We start from the raw sequence: 18,189 nt of genomic DNA, 5'->3' as shown, positions 1-18,189 counted from the left end.
AAGATTTTAGCGATTGCAAAATAAGCAGCCACGTGGCGGCCCAGAATTCACTGCCCAGACCTTCCCCGTGGGACATCTGTTTCTCATTTTTGCCATTAATTACAATAGCAGCAAACATTTATTGAGCCCTTCCTGTATGCCAGCTTCTGCGTCAAGAAGCACACAAGGGGTTATCCCTGTGAATCTCCGCCACAGTCCTGCAAGGCAGGTGCTGTCTCGGTGCTTTCAAGAGGAGAAACCGGCCTGGGGAGGTTTAGTAAGCTGCTCAAGGCCTTAGGGAGCCACCAGTGTGGGCGTGGCAGGTGTCAAACGTCCATCCTTGCCTGTAAATCTTCATCTTCATCAGTGACTTTAAGATAAATTCTAGGAGTGGCTTTAAGGCCATGTGCATTCTTCAGCAGGACTGCGTCTTATCTGAGGAATGGGTGTGATTTAGGCAATCAACATTTCAGGAAGGTGCGGGGTGTGGGGGGAGCATTGGACTTTTCTGCTGCCTCTTTATTCTGGGCCCTTCGCCCGAAGGTGCCTATGAATGTGCTGGTTCTCTGAGAGCTCCTGGTCTCTTCCTGCCTCGGCGCTGCCTAGGGGATGGGGCACCCAGCGAGCGCCAATCCCAGGCCCCCGCTGGCACTTTGCAAAGCCTGCTTGTGATAAGCTGACTGGAAGAACTCTCATCCTCACGTGGTGCCTTGGACAGGCTCTCATCCAGGAGTCCCGGGGCACTGGTCTGGAAATGGCTCACTTTGTTAAGGAAGCTTTTGTCCCTTCTCCTCCCAGGGGCCTGCCAGGACATCCCCTGGTCTGCCACTGCCCCTCTTGTTGGCCCTGGGAGCTACAGGGCTGGCACAGGCACTGCTCAGGCCCGTTCCAGCCTCCGTCTGATGGCACTGTTTCTCCAAGAGACTTTCCAGGGAAGGTTCCTAGCCTGCAGCCAGCTGGGCTGTCCCAGGGCTCTTCTGACTTTCCCCCTTGGAAGCCAAGGCTGCTGCTCAGGGCACACTGCCAGAGAGCCTAAAATAGGTCATTTGGTCTAAGGGTTGCACTGGGAACCTTGTTAAAATAGTTGTGGTCACAGGCAGACCAGCAGGGAGCCAGTGGCCCCAGGGGAGGGGGGCCCACCCCTCACAAGGGCCTCACGGTGGACCAAGCGAGTGCCCTCCTCCGCTCATTCCCCCTACTTGGCACTCTCCCCCCCCCCCCCCCCCCCCCCCCCCCCCCCCCCCCCCCCCCCCCCCCGGCAAGGTGCCGGCACGATCGGCCCCCTTCTACAGCCAGCCTTCTTCCTGGAGTCCTCTCCCACCGCCTCCGGCTTCTGCTCTTTCGCTTCCTCCATGCAGCCCTCTCTGACTCCTTCCAGGGCCCGTCTGAGCCCCTCTTCTCCCTCCGGAGCTCCCTGTGACCTTTCCTGCTGTGTAGCTGCTGTCACATCGGCAGGAGCCCTTTGGGACCGGGATCTGCGCTCTGTTCCCAGTCACACGTTCAGCCCCTGGTCCAGCTTCTGGCACAGAGCTGGGGTCTGCTGGATCCTTGTGTAGACCGAGCCTCTGGGAGGCGACTCCTGCAAGAGTGTGGACTGTCTGCGGGGGGTTCTGTGTTCTTTCCTTCCCCACGTGGGGCTCCAAGGCTTCTCCCAGAGGCTCTTGGTGATAACAAGGTGTGGACTGAAATGATAGTCAGGTCCCGGGAGAATTCCAGCCTATGGGATGGGAAGCTGATTCTTTTTTTTTTTTAACTTTAATCAACACTTACATGAGAATTGTCTGTAACCTGGTAATAATGAAATTGAACAAAGAAGATCCCATATGCATAGAATCAAACTGAAAAATCAATCAGAAGGATTTTGCATGTGATAATCCGTGTCGCAGAAAAAAGAAAAAAGCATCCCAAGAAAGGGTAAGGAATGTGCTGAAGTGCAGGACCAGCTGCTCCATTCAGCTTTCTAGTCCTGGCCTGTGAAGGGCTGCTTTGACCCTTCTTTAACCAGCCTAATGGGTTCTATTGTTTAGAACCAGGACAGGGGGGCTCCTGGGTGGCTCAGTTGGTTGAGCGTCCGACTCGAGCTCAGGTCATGATCTCACGGTTCATGCAGAGCCCATTTTGGATCCTCTGTCTCCCTCTGTCTCCCTCTCTCTCCCTGCCCCTTCCCCACTTGTGCATGCATACGCTGTCTCTCTCTCTCTCTCTCTCTGTCTCTCTCAAAAATAAATAAGTATGACTAATCCCGAGGGAAGGGAAACCCACCCAGAAAGCCACAAAGAAAAGGTGCTATTTGCCTGGGCCTTGATGGATGTGTGGGAATGTGTGTAGGGCGTGGAAATTGGAGGAAGCCTCTGGAGCCTGCCCAGTGTGAGTATTGGGTGACTTTGTGTCCCCCTAAGAGACTGGTGAGCCACTTACGGTGAGCACTGGGGAGACGTCACAGGACAAAGGGTAAGGCAGGGAGATGGCTGGAAGGTCACAGGGACACCCACCTGTGAGATGCAGATGTTTTTCAGAGGCGGAACATTGAGGACCGAGGACCTGCAGGCAGGCTGAACAGGTGGGGATGGGGTTTGAGCCCCAGGGCCAAGTTTGGGACACACAGCTGCTGGGAGAGCTCTGAGTAGGAGGTGCCTGGGGGGGGTGGGGGTCCCGGAAGGGTGGGAGCCAGGTCTGAGCTCAGGGGCAAGGTGAGATCAGGTACAGGACTGAGAGTGGACCAGGGTGAGGCGTGGGATCAGGGGAGGTTGTGCAGGGAGGGCAGGCAGAGTGAGGGGAGGAGGGAGCCCGGTGAGCACAGCACTGAGGACAGCGGGAGGGGGATACCGGCCAGCTCTGAAAGGAGGGGGCTGTCAGCAGGGTCACTGTCAGGGTCCCTGGGGCTTATAATTGAGAAGTCAGTGCGACTTTCCCCTTAACAGTTTCTGTGGAGCCCTGGCTGGAAGCTGGACTGCCGCAGGCCTGGGCTCCGAGAGGAAACGGAAGTGGGGGCACAGAGGTCTCTTTCAGATGCTGGCGGAGCAGGGATGTCAGCTTGGGGTTGGGTGGGGCCCCAGGGACAGTCTGTAGCAATGAGTTCTTGGAGTGCCGGCCGGGACCACCACACCTGGAGCGCCGAGGGTGCTTATTAAAAATGCAGGCTCCTGGGCCCCACCCAAGCCCTCCTGAATCAGAATGCCTGCCAGGGGAGCCTGGGAGTCTGCATTTGAAATAAGCCCCCAAGGTGATTGCGATGCCCGCTAGGATTTGAGAATATACCAGGGCTTTGGACAAAGACCTGGTCGGTCCTGACCCCTCACACCCACTCCTCCCAGATTTTGTCCCTTCTGCGCATAGCCAAGCTCTCCGGTCCGGGAGAGCTTACATTCTGGGAGACCAAAGAATTTGACCAACAAGTACCTCACCTGGAAAACAGCCCCAGAGGTAGGGCGTGTGTGTGTGTGTGTGTGTGTGTGTGTGTGTGTGTGTGTGTTGGGCTCAGCGGGGGGTGTGGAAGGGCGGGAGGGGCAGAGGTGGGTTTGAGGGAGCTAGAGCTCCAAGTAGTGACCCCACAAGATGCTGTTTATGATGCTATCTGCCGCAGACATTATCCTGGCCGGTCAGATGGGTGGGATGGGTGCAGTTTATCACAATTCGCAGATGAGAAAACCAAGGTAGATGTGCAGATACGTTGCCCAGGTGGGCAGGGTCAGACCCAGGCCCAGGCCCGGGGTGCTGGGGTCCACTGAGGGAGCCCAAGCCCCGAGAGGCCCTCCCTGGCTGGGCGGGAGGCCCAGCGCCTCTGCTAGGAGCCAGTCCCACGTCTGGTGCCGTGTGCTCACCTTCTGGCAGCCTGGATGCCTGGTGGTTGTCAGCCGGGAGCCCAGTAGGTGCCACCAAGCCCGGAGCCTGCTTTGGCTGCTGAGACCTTAGTGGATCTGTGGCCGCTGTCCCCATGGCAACCAGTATCATGCTGCCTCTGGGTAAAAGCCGTCCCCTGGGAACTTGAGGCATCAGAGCTGAGATGTATAGAACCCCCGGGGTTCCTAGGCTGCCGCTGCTAAAAACAGCGCCTGCCACCCAGCGGGTTTGTCTGGGAGGAGAGGAGGTGGTGTGGGAGCCTCATCGTGTGGAAACGCTCCCTCTTGGAGGAGGCTCTGGGACCTGTTTCCCCAGGAGCTTTGCTGCCTGGCTCGCAGCTGGTAGCTGAGCCGCTGCAGTTTTGGGTAGCTCGGTAGCAGCTAGTTAGCTAGTTAGTTAGCTAGCTAGTTAGCAGGTAGTTAGTGCTGATGGCAGGCTCACACGCTAAGGAGGAAGTACCCCTGCCCCAATTCCAGAGGCAGCCAGGGGAGGTGGGAGTTGCCCCGACACTCCGGAGCATGCGCTCGTGTTTCCTCTCTGGCCCGTCAGCCGTGTGGCCGGGGCTTGGCAGGTCAGACTCCCCGGACTGTCGTGAAGCCCTCAGCCCAAGTGAGTTTCCTGCGCTGTCTCTCGCTTCCGGGAGCCACGGCAGTCGGGAGCCTCCGGGATTTCAGGGTTGCGTTTCTGAGTTTTTCAGTCCCTAGTTGTTCAGTCTTATTAGGAAGGTGTTTGGGCCCCTCAGGAGGTCAGGAGCTCCCTGACCCCAGAACATCTGAACCTGAGTAGTCCTAGGAAGCTCTGCCCAGAGAGGGGTGCAGAGGAGCCCCACCCCATGACAGGGGGAGGCTGGGCTTGCGAGAACTCATGGCTCTGAGTTGGGCGATGCGGATGCCCCTGCCAGGGACTGATGCTGCTTCTGGGAGTCCCCCGTTTTATCCGGTGACATCTGTGCAGGGCTGTGCCTGCACTGTAGGGCCCAGGGCCGGCCGCCTTGGGGAGCTGGGCGAGGCTTTTCACGCCATGTGCCGGTTTCTAGGCCGGGTCTACCCTAAGAGCGGTTTTTCCTCCCCGTCCACCTTTGAGTACTGGTTCTGAGGTGGACTTTGCAGGATCCAGAGCTAGGAGAGCTCTGGCCCCCTGCAGCCGGGTGCTCTGGCGGAATCCAGGCAGGGACTACGCGGTCAGCGCATCGCAGCGGCCGAGGCCCATCCCTTCCTTCCCCAGTGCCTGTCTCTCTGGGCGAGGTCCCTCCTGGAGAAGGCGGGTGGTTTCCAGAGCAGTCCTAGTCCGTCCCAAAGCTTGAGCCCCAGGGTCCGTGCCTTTCCAAGACTGAGCTCCCCCTTCCCTGGAAAAGAGTGAGGGGCACGAGCAGGAGAACCCCAGGCGTGTTTGTGGAACAGTCCACATCCACTCTGCACCTCAGGGCCGTGGCCGCCTGTTTCCTGTTCTTTGTCACCTGTTATCACCCACCAGGCTGGAAACACACGGCTGATGAGAGTGTGTGCCGGCAATTCAGGAAGCAGGCGGAGGCGCTTAGGTATTGCTGAAAAGACCTTTCGAGAGACTCGATGTGAGAGCCTCAATTAGCAAGAATGATTCTCCAGCCACTGGGGGTTGTCTGTGTGCCCCTGGGGCTTTCTCCATACACCCTGCCCCCTGCCCCCTGTCCCCTGTCTTGATGGCAAGGTGCAGATGCCTTCAGTGAGCCGACACATGGCTGAGGCCGGTGCTGGTGCTGGTGTGGAGCCTCTTCTGGGCTTTTGACTCTGCTGGTGCGAATTCATCCTGAGTTTGCAAACAGACTAGTGAGCCCATTGTCTGTCTCCCGCCCCCAGCGAGGGGCCAGCTTCCCTTTTCTAAGCTCCTGCATAGTTGTCATTTTTCTCTGCCCAGTCACTTGACTAGACTCTGTTAAAGGGGCAAAGCTGGCATTGGACGTGGGTTGGGTGCCCTGCCCTGGTTCAGGGAGCTGTGTTCTCACCAGCGCCTTGGCCCTGCTTTCCTTAGCAGGCGAGCCATGGGACCGGGGAGACATCAGGGCCAAGCCGTAGGCCAGGGTGGGACATTGGGGGGGCAGGAGGCACGGGTCTGGGCTGGGGCCTCCTCCCGAGTTGGCGTTTTTGGTTCCATGTTGAATCCTGTCCCACTGTGCCAGAGTTCTTTCGGTGGTGTTTTTTTTGTTTTTTTTTTGTTTTTTTTATTTTCTTTTTTTTTGAACGTTTATTTATTTTTGGGACAGAGAGAGACAGAGCATGAACGGGGGAGGGGCAGAGAGAGAGGGAGACACAGAATCGGAAACAGGCTCCAGGCTCTGAGCCATCAGCCCAGATCCCGACGTGGGGCTCGAACTCACGGACCGCGAGATCGTGACCTGGCTGAAGTCGGACGCTTAACCGACTGTGCCACCCAGGCGCCCCCCGGTGGTGTTTTTTTAAATCCCGGGTCTTGGTTCCATTCTGATGGACAGGCCCAGTCTCTGCCGGGAAGCCTGGACAGTCACAGTGCTCTGGGTGACTGGAGCGAGTCATTATTCCCTTCCCCGGAGAGGCAATGGCAGTGTGTCCTGGTGGGGAAGCATGGACTTCAGGGTCTAGGCCTGGGTCCTCCCTGTGCCTCTGATTCCCTGAGTTGCTATAGGGGTTCTCTCCTCATCTGTACAATAAGGATTCATCCTGTCCCAGGAGCTCTCCCAGGTGCTGTGCATCTGTGAGTGAACAAGATAAAGTCCCTGATTACATGGGATGTGCCTCCCACTGGGGAATCAAAGATCCCATCAACATATAACGCTGTGGTTGGTGCTGAGGGTCCTGAAGCAGGCTGCGCCACCCTGAGGGACTGACACAGGGCACGATTTTATTTTTTATTTTTTAATGTTTATTTATTTTTGAGAGAGACAGAGACAGAATGCGAGTGGGTTAGGGGCAGAGAGAGAGGGAGACACAGAATTGGAAGCAGGCTCCAGGCTCTGGGCTGTCAGCACAGAGCCGACGCGGGGCTTGAACTCACGAGCCGTGAGATCACGACCCGAGCCGAAGTCGGACGCTCAGCTGACTGAGCCACCCAGGCACCCCTCACAGGGCACTGTTTTAGAAGCTGTGGTCAGGGAGGGTCTGGGGAGACGATTTTGCCCAGACACTGGCATGAAGTGCAAGAGCGGTGTGTGACAGGAACACTGAGCAAGAGCACTGAGGCAAAGGAAACAGCAAGTGCAAAGGTCCTGGGGTACAAGTTACCCGTTCCTGAAGGACAGCCCAGAAGGCCCACAGAGCTGGAGTGGAGTGAGGAGATGTGTGTGTATAAAAGGAGGTGAAGAGACAGCCAGAGGCCAGACGTGTTGGCTCTTGCAGGCTGTGTGGAATTTGGAGTTTACTTTTGAGTATGATGAGAAATCTTGCAATAAGAAGCCTTTGGAGAGTTTTGAGCAAAGGAGTGGCAGGGTCTGACTTACGTTTTCAAGAACTTCCTCCTCGCTGCTGTGTGACAATGGGCAATTTGGGGGCCAGAGTGCCGAGATCCAGGAAAACGGGCCCAGGAGGCTTGATGGGCAGTGGTAGCCTGGACTGGGTGGTGGTTGGGGAAACGGTGACGTAGCCAGGATGTAGTTTAAAAGTAGAGCCGACATGAGGCACCTCGCTGGCTTGGTTGGAAGAGCATGTGACTCTTTTTTCTTTTTTTAAATAAATGTTTATTCATTTTTAAGAGAGAGAGAGAGAGAGAGTGAGCAGGAGGAGGGGCAGAGAGGAGGGGAGAGAGAGCGAGAATCCCAAGCAGGCTCCTCACTGCCAGTACAGAGCCTGGTGCGGGGCTTGAACTCACAAACCATGAGATCGTGACCTGAGCTGAAGTCAGATGATGCTCAACCAACTAAGCCACCCAGGTGCCCCCAGCCTGTGACTCTTCGTCTCGGGGTTGTGAGTTTGAGCCCCACGTCGGGTGTAGAGGTTCCTTTATAAAAAAACAACAACCGGGGCGCCTGGGGGGCTCAGTCAGTCGAGCGTCCGACTTCGGCTCAGGTCATGATCTCGCAGTTCGTGAGTTCGAGCCCCGCGTCGGGCCCTGCGCCGACAGCTCGGAGCCTGGAGCCTGCTTTGGATTCTGTGTCTCCCTCTGTCTGCCCCTTCCCCGTTCATTCTCTGTCTCTCTCTGTCTCTCAAAAATGAATAAACGTTAAAGAAATAAAATTAAATTAAAAAAAAAAACAAGCTAAAGGATAATAAAAGTACAGCCAATCAGATTTGCTGGTGTGCTGGACATGGAGTGTGTGTGTGTGTGTGTGTGTGTGCGCGCGCGCTTGCATGGGATGGGAGTGGGGGGATCGGGAGGATCCCTTGCAGGATTTTTGGGCGGCCAGAGGATGGCCGGGCCCTTGCTCAGGGGGGCGGCTGAGGGTGGAGTGGGCCGGAGAGCCCGTTTGACGTTCCACCAGCTGTGAGGGTTCCAGTGTCTCCACCTCCTTGCTAACTCCTATGGTCACTTTTTGATTCTGGCCCTCCTAGTGGCTGTGAAGTGGTGTCTCATTGTATCTTTGATTTGCGTTTCCGTGGTGACTAATGATGTTGAATTGAGCATCTTTTGACGTGGTTGTTGACCATTCTTCTATCTTCTTTGGGAGAAATCTCTAAATCTCTATTCGAGATCTTTGCCCATTTTAAAAATTGAGTGGACTTTTAATTATTATCGAATTGTGTTTATTTATATATTCCAGGTACCGGTCCCTTACCAGATATGTGACTCACAAATATACTGTCCCATTCAGTTGGTTGCCTTTCCACTTTTTTTTTTTAATGTTTATTTATGTATTTTGAGAGAGTGAGACAGTGCACACATGCATGCGTGTGGGCGGGGTGGAGGGAGGGGCAGAGAGAGAGAGAATTCCAAGCAGGCTCCCTGCTGTCAGCGCAGAGCCCAGTGTGGGGCTCGATCCCACCCATGAGATCATGACCTGAATTGAAACCATGACTTGGACACTTAACAGACTGAGCCACCCAGATGCCCCTCCACTTTTTAAAAAAAAAATTTTTTTTTAATGTTTATTTTTGAGAGAGAGAGAGAGACAGAGTGTGAGGCAGGGAGGGGCAGAGAGAGAGGGAGACACAGAATCCAAAGCAGGCTGCAGGCTCAAGCTGTCAGCACAGAGCCCGTCGTGGGGCTCAAATCCATGAACCATGAGATCATGACCTGAGCCGAAGTCAGACGCTTAACCGACTGAGCCACCCAGGCGCCCCCCTCCACTTTTTTTTTAATGTAAGTCTTCTCACTGTCATTTTCTTTAAAGCTTCTCTCTCTCTCTCTCTCTCTCTCTCTCTCTCTAAGTTTCTCTTTTCTTTTCTTTTCTTTTTTTTTAAGTAATCTCTACACCAAACACGGGGCTTGAAATCACGACTTGAAAATCAAGGGTCTCATGCTCTCCCAACTGAGCCAGCCAGGCGCCACAGCAGTTCACTTTTTTGGTCGCATCCTTTGAAACGTAAACATTTTTAAGTTCAATAAAGCCCAATTTATCTATCTTTTCTTTTCTTTGGGTGTGCTTTGGTTGTCCTATCTAAGAAATCAGTTCCTAACCCAAGGCCATGAAGATTTACTCCGGTGTTTTCTTCTAAGAGTTTTATAGTCTTATAATTTTGTAATTTTGGCAGTTATATTTAGGTCGTTGGTCCATTTTGGGTTAATTTCTGTACATGGTGCAGGGTAAGGGTCCAAGTTCATCCCTGGCATATGAACATCCAGTTCCCTTCTCTCCGACTGAGTTGTCTTGACACCCTTGTCGAAACCTAACTGACCCTAAGTGGGGGGATTTATTTTTGAACTTTCAGGTCGGTTCTTTTGATCAGCCTGTCTACCCTTAACACCAATACCACCCTGTCTTGTCTATCGTGGCCTTGGAGTAAATGATACAATCCCAAAGCGTGAGTCCAACTTTGTTCTTCTTTCTCAAGACAATTTTGGCCGTTCTGGATCCTCTGCATTTTCCATGTGAATTTGAGGAGCAGCTTGTCAATTTCTGCAAAAAAGGCCGGCTGGGATTTTGATAGGCGCTGTGTCGACTGCCTTTGGAGGATGTTGTCAACAGTGATGTCTTGTACTTTTCTCGGTACAAATTCTACAGTCCGTTTGTCCAATTTATTCCTAAGTATTTTATTATTTTTGATGCTATTGTAAATGAAATTTTCTTTTTTAAAAAAATTTTTAATGTCTATTTTTGAGAGAGAGAAAGAGACAGAACATGAGCAAGGGAGGGTAGAGAGGAGACACAGAATTTGAAACAGGCTCCAGGCTCTGAGCTGTCCGCACAGAGCCCGACGTGGGGCTCGAACTTACCGACCATGAGATCATGACCTGAGCCGAAGTCGGATGCTTAACCAACTGAGTGACCCAGGTACCCCATAAATGAAATTTTCTTAATTTCATCTTCAGATTCTTCATTGCTAGTGTATAGAAATACAAACAATGAGGGGCGCCTGGGTGGCTCGGTCGGTTAAGCGTCCGACTTGACTCAGGTCATGATCTCGTAGTTTGTGAGTTCAAGTCCTGCGTCAGGGTCTGTGCTGACAGCTCAGAGCCTGGAGCCTGCTTTGAATTCTGTGTCCCCCTCGCTCTCTGCCCCTCCCCCACTCGCTCTCTGTCTCTCTCTCTCTCAAAAAATTAATAAACATTAAAATAAAAAAGAAGAAATACAAACAATGTTTATATATTGATTTTGTATCCTGCAACTTCAAACTATTTATTAGTCCTAATAGTTTTCAGTGAATTCCTTAGGATTTTCTATATACAAGAACCATGTCATCTATAAATATGGTTTTACTTCTTCCTTTCCAATTTGGATATCTTTTGTTTCCTTGCCTAGTTGCCCTGGATAGAACCTTCAACTCAACACTGAATAGAAGTGATAGGATTTTGGGGCGCCTGGGTGGCGCAGTCGGTTAAGCGTCCAACTTCAGCTCTGGTCATGATCTCGCGGTTCGTGAGTTCGAGCCCCGCATCGGGCTCTGTGCTAACAGCCTGGAGCCTGCTTCGGATTCTATGTCTCCCTCTCTCTCTGCCCCTGCCCCGCTCACACTCTGCATCTCTCTCTCTCTCTCCCTCTCTCTCAAAAGTAAATGAACATTAAAAAAAATTTTTTTTAAAAAAAGCGACAGGAGCAGACATCCTTGAAATGGGGGGGAGCTTCCAGTTTTTCACCATTAAGGGTGATCACAGCTGTGGGATTTTAATAAATGCCCTTTATCAGATTGAGAAAGCTCCCTTCTCAGGGCGCCTGGGTGGCGCAGTCGGTTAAGCGTCCGACTTCAGCCAGGTCACGATCTCGCAGTCCGTGAGTTCGAGCCCCGCGTCGGGCTCTGGGCTGATGGCTCGGAGCCTGGAGCCTGTTTCCAATTCTGTGTCACCCTCTCTCTCTGCCTCTCGCCCGTTCATGCTCTGTCTCTCTCTGTCCCAAAAATAAATAAACGTTGAAAAAAAAAATTAAAAAAAAAAAGAGAGAGAAAGCTCCCTTCTTTTTTTTTTTTTTATTTTTTTTTAACCTTTTATTTATTTTTGAGACAGGGAGAGACAGAGCATGAACAGAGGAGGGTCAGAGAGAGGGAGACACAGAATCCGAAACAGGCTCCAGGCTCTGAGCATCAGCACAGAGCCCGACGTGGGGCTCGAACTCACAGACCGCAAGATCATGACCCGAGCCGAAGTCGGCCGCTCAACCGACTGAGCCACACAGGAGAAAGCTCCCTTCTATACCAGATGTGTTGAGGGAGGGTCTTCCCACGAAGGGGTGTTGAATTTTGTCAGATGTGTTTTCTGTGCTATTCAGACCATTGTATGGTTTTCGTCCCTGTTTTTGTATTGGTAGGCTGTAATACATGAGTTGATTTTCAGGGGTTAGAACACCCTTGCATATCTCGGGATAAATCTCACTTGTTCAGAGTATATAATCCTTTTTATATATTGCTGTATGGTTTGCTAGTACTTTGTTGAGTGTTTTTGCATAACACAGGTATGATGAATATCTATATTCATAAGAGATACTGGTGTGGTTCTCTTTTCCCATGATGCTTTCATCTGGTTTTGGCCATCTTTTCTTTTTTTTTTTTAATGTTTATTTATTTATTTTGAGAGAGAGAGAGAGTGTGAGCCGGGGGGGAGGGAGGAGAGAGAGAGAGAGAGAGAGAGAGAGAGAGAGAGAGAGTCCCAAGCAGGCTCCACCCTGTCAGCACAGAGCCCAGTGTGGGGCTCGATCCCATGAACCGTGAGATCGTGACCCGAGCCGAAATCAAGAGTCGGACGCTTAACCGACTGAGCCGCCCAGACACCCCTGGTTTTGGCCATCTTTATCTTTCAGTGTGTCCGAGAGTGTGAGCAGGAGGCTCGCCAGCTTCTCCCCTCCTGTGCTCACCTGCATCCAGCAGAAAGGGGTGCACAAAAGCTCGGGCCCGAGTCCAGACAGTGTCAGCAGAGGTAACAATGGGGTGGACACAGCCTCATCTGTAAAATGGTATAGGAAACCTAGCGGACAGCCTGGAGGCGGCAGGATGGCCCTTCCTGTTCTGAGCCTTGTGATTGCCGGCAACAGTTGCACCCAAGGGAGCTGCCACATACTGAACCTCAAAGGAGGAAGGACAGCAGGGACCAACCTGAGGCCCTTCCTGGGTCTGAAGCTCTAAGAGCTCCATTCTGCCAGCTAAGCGAGCAGCGCGCCCTCCCTGGTAGGTGGCTGGCCCAGATTTCCCGGAGAAGAGGAGGGAGGGGAGCAGCATCCTTGCCCGGAGGCCTGTGTGCTTCCTGGCCAGGCCCTCGTAGTGCAGGCCAGCCACTGATAAGGAGAGGTCAGACGATGCTCTGGAAGGGCCTGCCCCGCTTGGCGAGGCCCGGAAGACAGCCGGTCCTTTGGGAACAGAACAGGGCACGGGCTGGGCGGCAGCTCTGCGGGCCCTCTCCACACCCAGCTCCCGCAGCAGAGTGGGAGGCTCTAAAAATGCAAGCTGCTGATTTCCCCACTCCAGCCAGGGACGGGCGACCAGCTGGCACTGTGGCACCAGCGGGACTCTGGCAGATCCTCTTCCACCTTCAGGTGTCATGCTAAATAGTCACCGGGGTCCCTGTGTGACCTTGAGGAGGTCACTTCCTTCCCCAACTCAGAGCCTAGCCCAGGTGTGCACACCAGGCAGCCTGCGGGGTCGGGAGCCCGTGGTCGTTCCCTCCGCAGACTCACCGTTCCCTCCCGGGGTGGCCAGGGCTATTTTTGTGCCTGCAGCTCAGTCCAGAGGCTTAAGGTCCCCGTGAGAAAGCCCACGAGGCAGGCAAGGAAAGAAGCAAGTGGCTGCCTCTCCTTGCCGCAGCCCAGGCAGCTCTCTCCTCCCCTCTCTCAGCCCCCACCTGCCCCTCCCCATCGCCCGGGGAAGAGCCGGCATCTGCTAGGTGACCAGCTCAGCTGCCATGCAGGGTATGATGTCATCTTGGATTCTGTGGTTGCTAGGAAAATTCTGCCTGCAGTGATATTTCGTGGTCCTAGGACTGAGGCGAGAACAGAATGTTCCCGAGAAGACAGGGGAAGGATTCGTAGGGCTTCCCAAGCAAAGGAGCCCCCCGTCCCAAGAAGTCAGAGGATTTGAGCTTCTTCCCAGGAGCTTGTTCCCCTTCTCAGGAATAGAAGTTGTGCGGGTCACGGCAGAAACGCGTCAAGGCAGGTTGGGGTGCGAGCGGCAGGGTTGGCTCCCCTGACAGCACCGTGGCGACCTGGTGGCCAAAGGCACACGTCCGCGATGTTGCCTCCTTGTGTGAGGACCCTCCTCCTGCAGCACCACAGCTGGGGGGGTCCCCCACCCCTCGGTTTCCAGGGGCAGCAAGAAGGAGGAGGCGGTGTGGAGGAAGACGGCCAGCGCCATGCGGGGGGTGGGGGGCAAGGCGGACACCGTTTCACAGGCCGGAAGCTCAGCCACGAACCACCCGCACCCGCCCCCTCTTCCGTGGCCTTTCCTGTGTCTGTTCTTCTCCTCCTCCCCTCCTGGGGAGATCCCCTCCAGCAGGACAGAAGAGAAGTCTGTCAGAAAGGCCACGGCAGCTGATTATTGTTCAGGGCCTGACCACGAATTGCCCTTTAGAAAAAGGGGAGGGGGGCCTGGCTGGTTCAGTCGGTAAACGTACTGACTCCTGATCTTGGGGTCATAAGTTCGAGCCCCAAGTTGAGTGTAGAGATTTTTTTTTTTTTTTTAATCTTAAGGGGCGCCTGGGTGGCTCAGTCGGTTAAGCGTCCAACTTTGGCTCAGGTCATGATCTCGAGGTTCGTGGGTTCGAACCCCACGTCAGGCTCCGCACAGAGCCTGCTTGGGATTCTCTCTCTCTCCCCTCTCTCTGCCTCCCTGCCCCCAAAAATAAATAAATAAGCTTTAATAAAACTAAAAACAGATACGAGGAAGGAAGGAAGGAAGGAAAAGGGGAGAAAGCCGTAGGCCCCAGGGAGGACCAGGTCCAGCAGGGGTCAGGACCTGCTGGTCAGCTCACTTGCCTTCGGCCTCCTCCTTCTGCCTGAGCAGCTCTGGGTAGCCACGGCAGGTCAGTGTTTTGAACTCTTTCCCTCCTCCCTCTTGCCTTTTCTGGCTGCATGTCAGAGCTGTCTTATGGAAAACAAGACAAAGGAAGTGATTTCATGAGTGCCTGGACCAGAATCTCAAATCCATGTTTAAAAATAACAATAATAAAGATTATGGCTATTATCTATCTCTGTAGGAGCCAGGCCGACTGCAGGCCAGAAATGGGCCTGGCTGTGCTCTTTTGAGCAGGTGCTAGGTGTGGGCAAAGAGGGATGGCTATTAGAAATCCTAATGAACCTCCAAAGGATCAAGACACGAGTCTTCAGAAGAAAAAGGAAGGTTCCCGGAGGCCTCTGGCTTTGGTGACCTGGGAGGAAGCGATGTGAGCAGAGCCCTACTCTGGGACCTGCAGCCCTGGGTGCGTGTCACACAGGCTTCTCAGTGGCATAGCCTTGAGCAAGCCTCTGAGGCTCGCCCCCGCAGCCCTGCCACCCTATGGTGGCGTGTCCCCTGGCCAGGCCGTAGGAAAGGCCCAGAGAGGAGGCGGTTGGTTGGCTGCTTTGGAAGCAGTTGGCACTGTGCTGGACTAACGCTGTCACGGGCGCCCGAGCCGCCTTGCCCCGCCCCGATTGCAGCCTGACGCCCGAGGCCCAACCAACAGCTCTTTCCTCCTGGTGTGCAGGTGCGGAGGACGTGGTGATGGCATTTTCCAGGTCGGAGACGGAGGACCGGAGGCAGTAGCTGTGAACCCCTTGGAACACCCTGGAAGCTGGCAAGGGCCAAGAGATCTGTGTGGACCTCGGCCAGCCGAGTGGCAGCAGATCACCTTCCCGATTCCCCCTGCCCCTACACCCTACCCTACCCCACTCCAGGGTCACTCAGCAGGGCTGGCACCGAAGGAGGCACCGGTGGTGCAGTTACAATTGGCTTAAAGGGACGGACTCATGATTGGCTGCAGGAAGAAACCCTTTTATTTTTAAATCTTGACCAACAGAAACCTTTTATTTTTATTTCTGACTTTTTTTTTTTTTTTTTTTTTTAATTTGCTCCTCGGTATATGGCTTCCCAGGAAGCTCTCCGAGATCTGGTGCTTTATTTAGGTCACTTTTTAGGAATGTGAAGAGGCCCGATTGGCTGCTTAAACTGGAAAAGGATTCTGATTGGCCAGCTAGTGGGAAACGGTGGTTTTTTTTTTTGTTTTTCTTTGATTGGCTGCAGGTGTTCTGCTGATAGCAACAGCTTCTCTCTTTTCAATGCTGAAAACAGGGTTTGGGACATTGGTTGTTATATTTGACTTGAAAAGAAAAAAAAAAAAGAAACCAAGTGCGCTTTGCAATATTTATTACACAAAGAGCTTGCTGCTGCTTTCACGTGTTTTGTTTGTGTTTGCATTTGATTTGATTTTGATATGTGTGTCTGGTTTCTCATTGGCTCATCCGCGACTCCCGTTTCCAGGGGCGCCCCCAGCTCGGCCGCACCGGCGGTGTCTCTCCAGTCCGGGGGTCCACCTGGAGAGTGCATTTGCTCTAATGCCCACACCGGGCTCCACTGGCAAGGGGACCTCCGAGGCCCCATGCAGGGTCTACAGCTGGAAAAGAGGGCCCCCGAGGAGGTTTGTGCTGTCCTGCAGGAGCAGACCAGAGCTTAGAGGTGACCATTAGCCAGGATTTATGTTCATCACTTCCATGCGCTGGCACCCGGCCAGGCCCCCTTCCGGGGGGAGCTGTGGGGCTCCCCTCCGCATGGGGCTGGGCCTCTCTGGCCTGTCCCTGCTGAGTAGAGCAGTGGGTAGCTCTGACCTTTCAGCCGATCCCTCCATATCTACTTCCTGAAGCCTCATCTGGGGCTCCTCCTGTAAAGGGCAGGAGCTGCTCCTGGCTGTGAGACCCCACAGTGGAGCAGAGGTCTCTGCCCAGGAGCCCGGAACCCCCACAAAGGCCCCAGCTTGGCTCACGAGGCCCGGGAGGCCTTTAGGTCTCCACACCCGGCCCTGACCTCTGCCAGCCAGGCTCCCAGGGTACCTGCCGCTGGGCAGTAGGCCCTGGCCCGGGCTTGGAGTCCTCATATCCGACGGAAGGGTCCCTCTCCATGTCAGCCTGGAACAGACATTGTTTGCTTCTGAAGTGCCGACTGAGACAGCTGGCCGGGCCTTCGCTGAGCAGGTTCCACCAGGCCGGCCCTTGCCCGGGTCCCCAGAGACACACGGCAGAGCAGCCGGATTTGAGGGGCGGTGAGAGCCCCAGGTCTTCCCACCTGCCCTCCTCCTTCCCTCGGGGGGAGCCTGGCCTTCTCCCTGTGTCTCTCACCAGAGTGGAGTCTGGGTGGAGAGGTGGAGGAAGATGGGGACCTCAGGGACCAGGAGCCTGGACCCTCCCCCGAGACGGTAAATGGCTGAGACCCCATTTTGCCCCAGGTACCCAGAGCAGGAGAAGATTCTCAGAGCCAGACTCCCCCTTCTCAGGGCTGGGGCTGTACGGATCACAGGAGCTGCCCTGGGGCCATGTGGACGTCTCGTGCTGTGCTGTGAGCCTTGCCCCAGAAGGACTCGCATGTCACAGCTTAGATGGCCCTGACCTCCTCCGCACGTGGGCCTGGTTAGCTGACCTGGTTAGGTTAACCTTCAAAGAGCGTCGATCCCCAGGGAGCGGGGACTATGGAGGCACCAACAGGGGCCCGAGAGCATCCTCCTCCAGGAGAGGCAGTTGGCGCATGTGTGAGCACACACACACTTTCACTTTCAGTGTCCTGCCTCCAGCTGAGCCCCTGGGGAGAGGTCAGCTTTTGCGAGCCCCCTCCCCCCAGGTTATGACATCTGTCACCAGGTGCCAGTACCAGGTCGCCATTTTCCCCCTCTCTGTGTACCTGCAGCTCCCATAAAGGGTCCGTGTCCAGGCCAGTGGTGTGTCTGTGCCCCAGCCTGTCCTTGTCAAGGTCACAGGGCCTCCCTCTTGTAACAGCAATGGCCCCGGTCTGTCTTGCCATCTGAACACGAAAAGTGAAGGTGTTTCTGTGGCTCCATATTTCAACTGAAAATATATCTGTTGGAGAAAAAAAAAATTAACAATAAAGATTTTTAATAGCTTGGTGTGTGAGCTGAGTTACCTCCCTCGGAGTTGGGTGCGTTCGCTGATTGCCCCATGTCGCATGGGCTCCGCTGCTGGGCCCTCTCTCCCCAAGGAGGCACCACGGGGAGGGTCGAAAACACCATGTTTGCTATTTTGATTGTCTGTGACCTGGAGGGTGACTTGGGGCTTGGAAGAATTCCGAGATCTGCCCAGCTGACAGGTCCCTGGAAGGCTGAGCCCCCTTTTTGACCTGGAGATTCTGATACCGTCTTCGATTGGACTGAGGTCAGCCTTCAGAGGTGACCTTGCCCCTCTGTGCTCTCGAGCAGACACTGGGCACCTGCAAGAGTGCGGGGGCCCTTCCATCCTAGACACCCCAGCCCCCTGTGTGATGGCAGTGGTCTTGGGCTACTTGTAACAAAAGTCCAAACAGAATATCCGGCCCCTCCGTTATCCCAGAAATGGGAGATTTATTGCTGTTCAGCTGTATATTCAAGTTTAGAAGCTGAAATCATTTCTGCTTTAGGAATTTTTGCTTTGGAAGCATTTTCTAGAATGTTTCATTTCCACCCTTCATCATCCCATTTTAGGTCTTTTTTTTTTTTTTTTTTTTTTTTTTTTTTTTCCGCTTACATGGACTCCCTGCTTCTATTTCCTTTTCAAAGAGTTTCACTGGGAGCTAAACGCTGTGGGGTTTATAGACTCTGAGGACGGACGGCCCAATCGACATCATTCACTCTTAGCGTTGGGAGAGATGTTGAAGGCAGCCTAACAGGCCACACGGT

At 54.1% G+C, this 18,189-nt stretch overlaps 1 protein-coding gene across 2 annotated transcripts in view; it reads left to right on the top strand.

Moving 5' to 3' along the window:
• The window catches only part of CTNNBIP1 (catenin beta interacting protein 1), a 53,417-nt gene extending 35,997 nt beyond the window's left edge, over positions 1-17,420 (top strand). For both annotated transcript variants that reach the window (XM_043578490.1, XM_043578489.1), the window contains exon 5: positions 15,022-17,420. In XM_043578490.1, the coding sequence (XP_043434425.1) occupies positions 15,022-15,080 (59 nt within the window). In that variant the 3' untranslated portion in view covers positions 15,081-17,420. The remainder of the gene's footprint in view (positions 1-15,021) is intronic.
• The last annotated feature ends 769 nt before the right edge of the window (positions 17,421-18,189 follow it).

The sequence above is a fragment of the Prionailurus bengalensis genome, chromosome C1 (assembly GCF_016509475.1).
Source record: "Prionailurus bengalensis isolate Pbe53 chromosome C1, Fcat_Pben_1.1_paternal_pri, whole genome shotgun sequence".
Taxonomy (NCBI): domain Eukaryota; kingdom Metazoa; phylum Chordata; class Mammalia; order Carnivora; family Felidae; genus Prionailurus; species Prionailurus bengalensis.
This window is presented reverse-complemented; position numbering and strand designations above follow the sequence as displayed.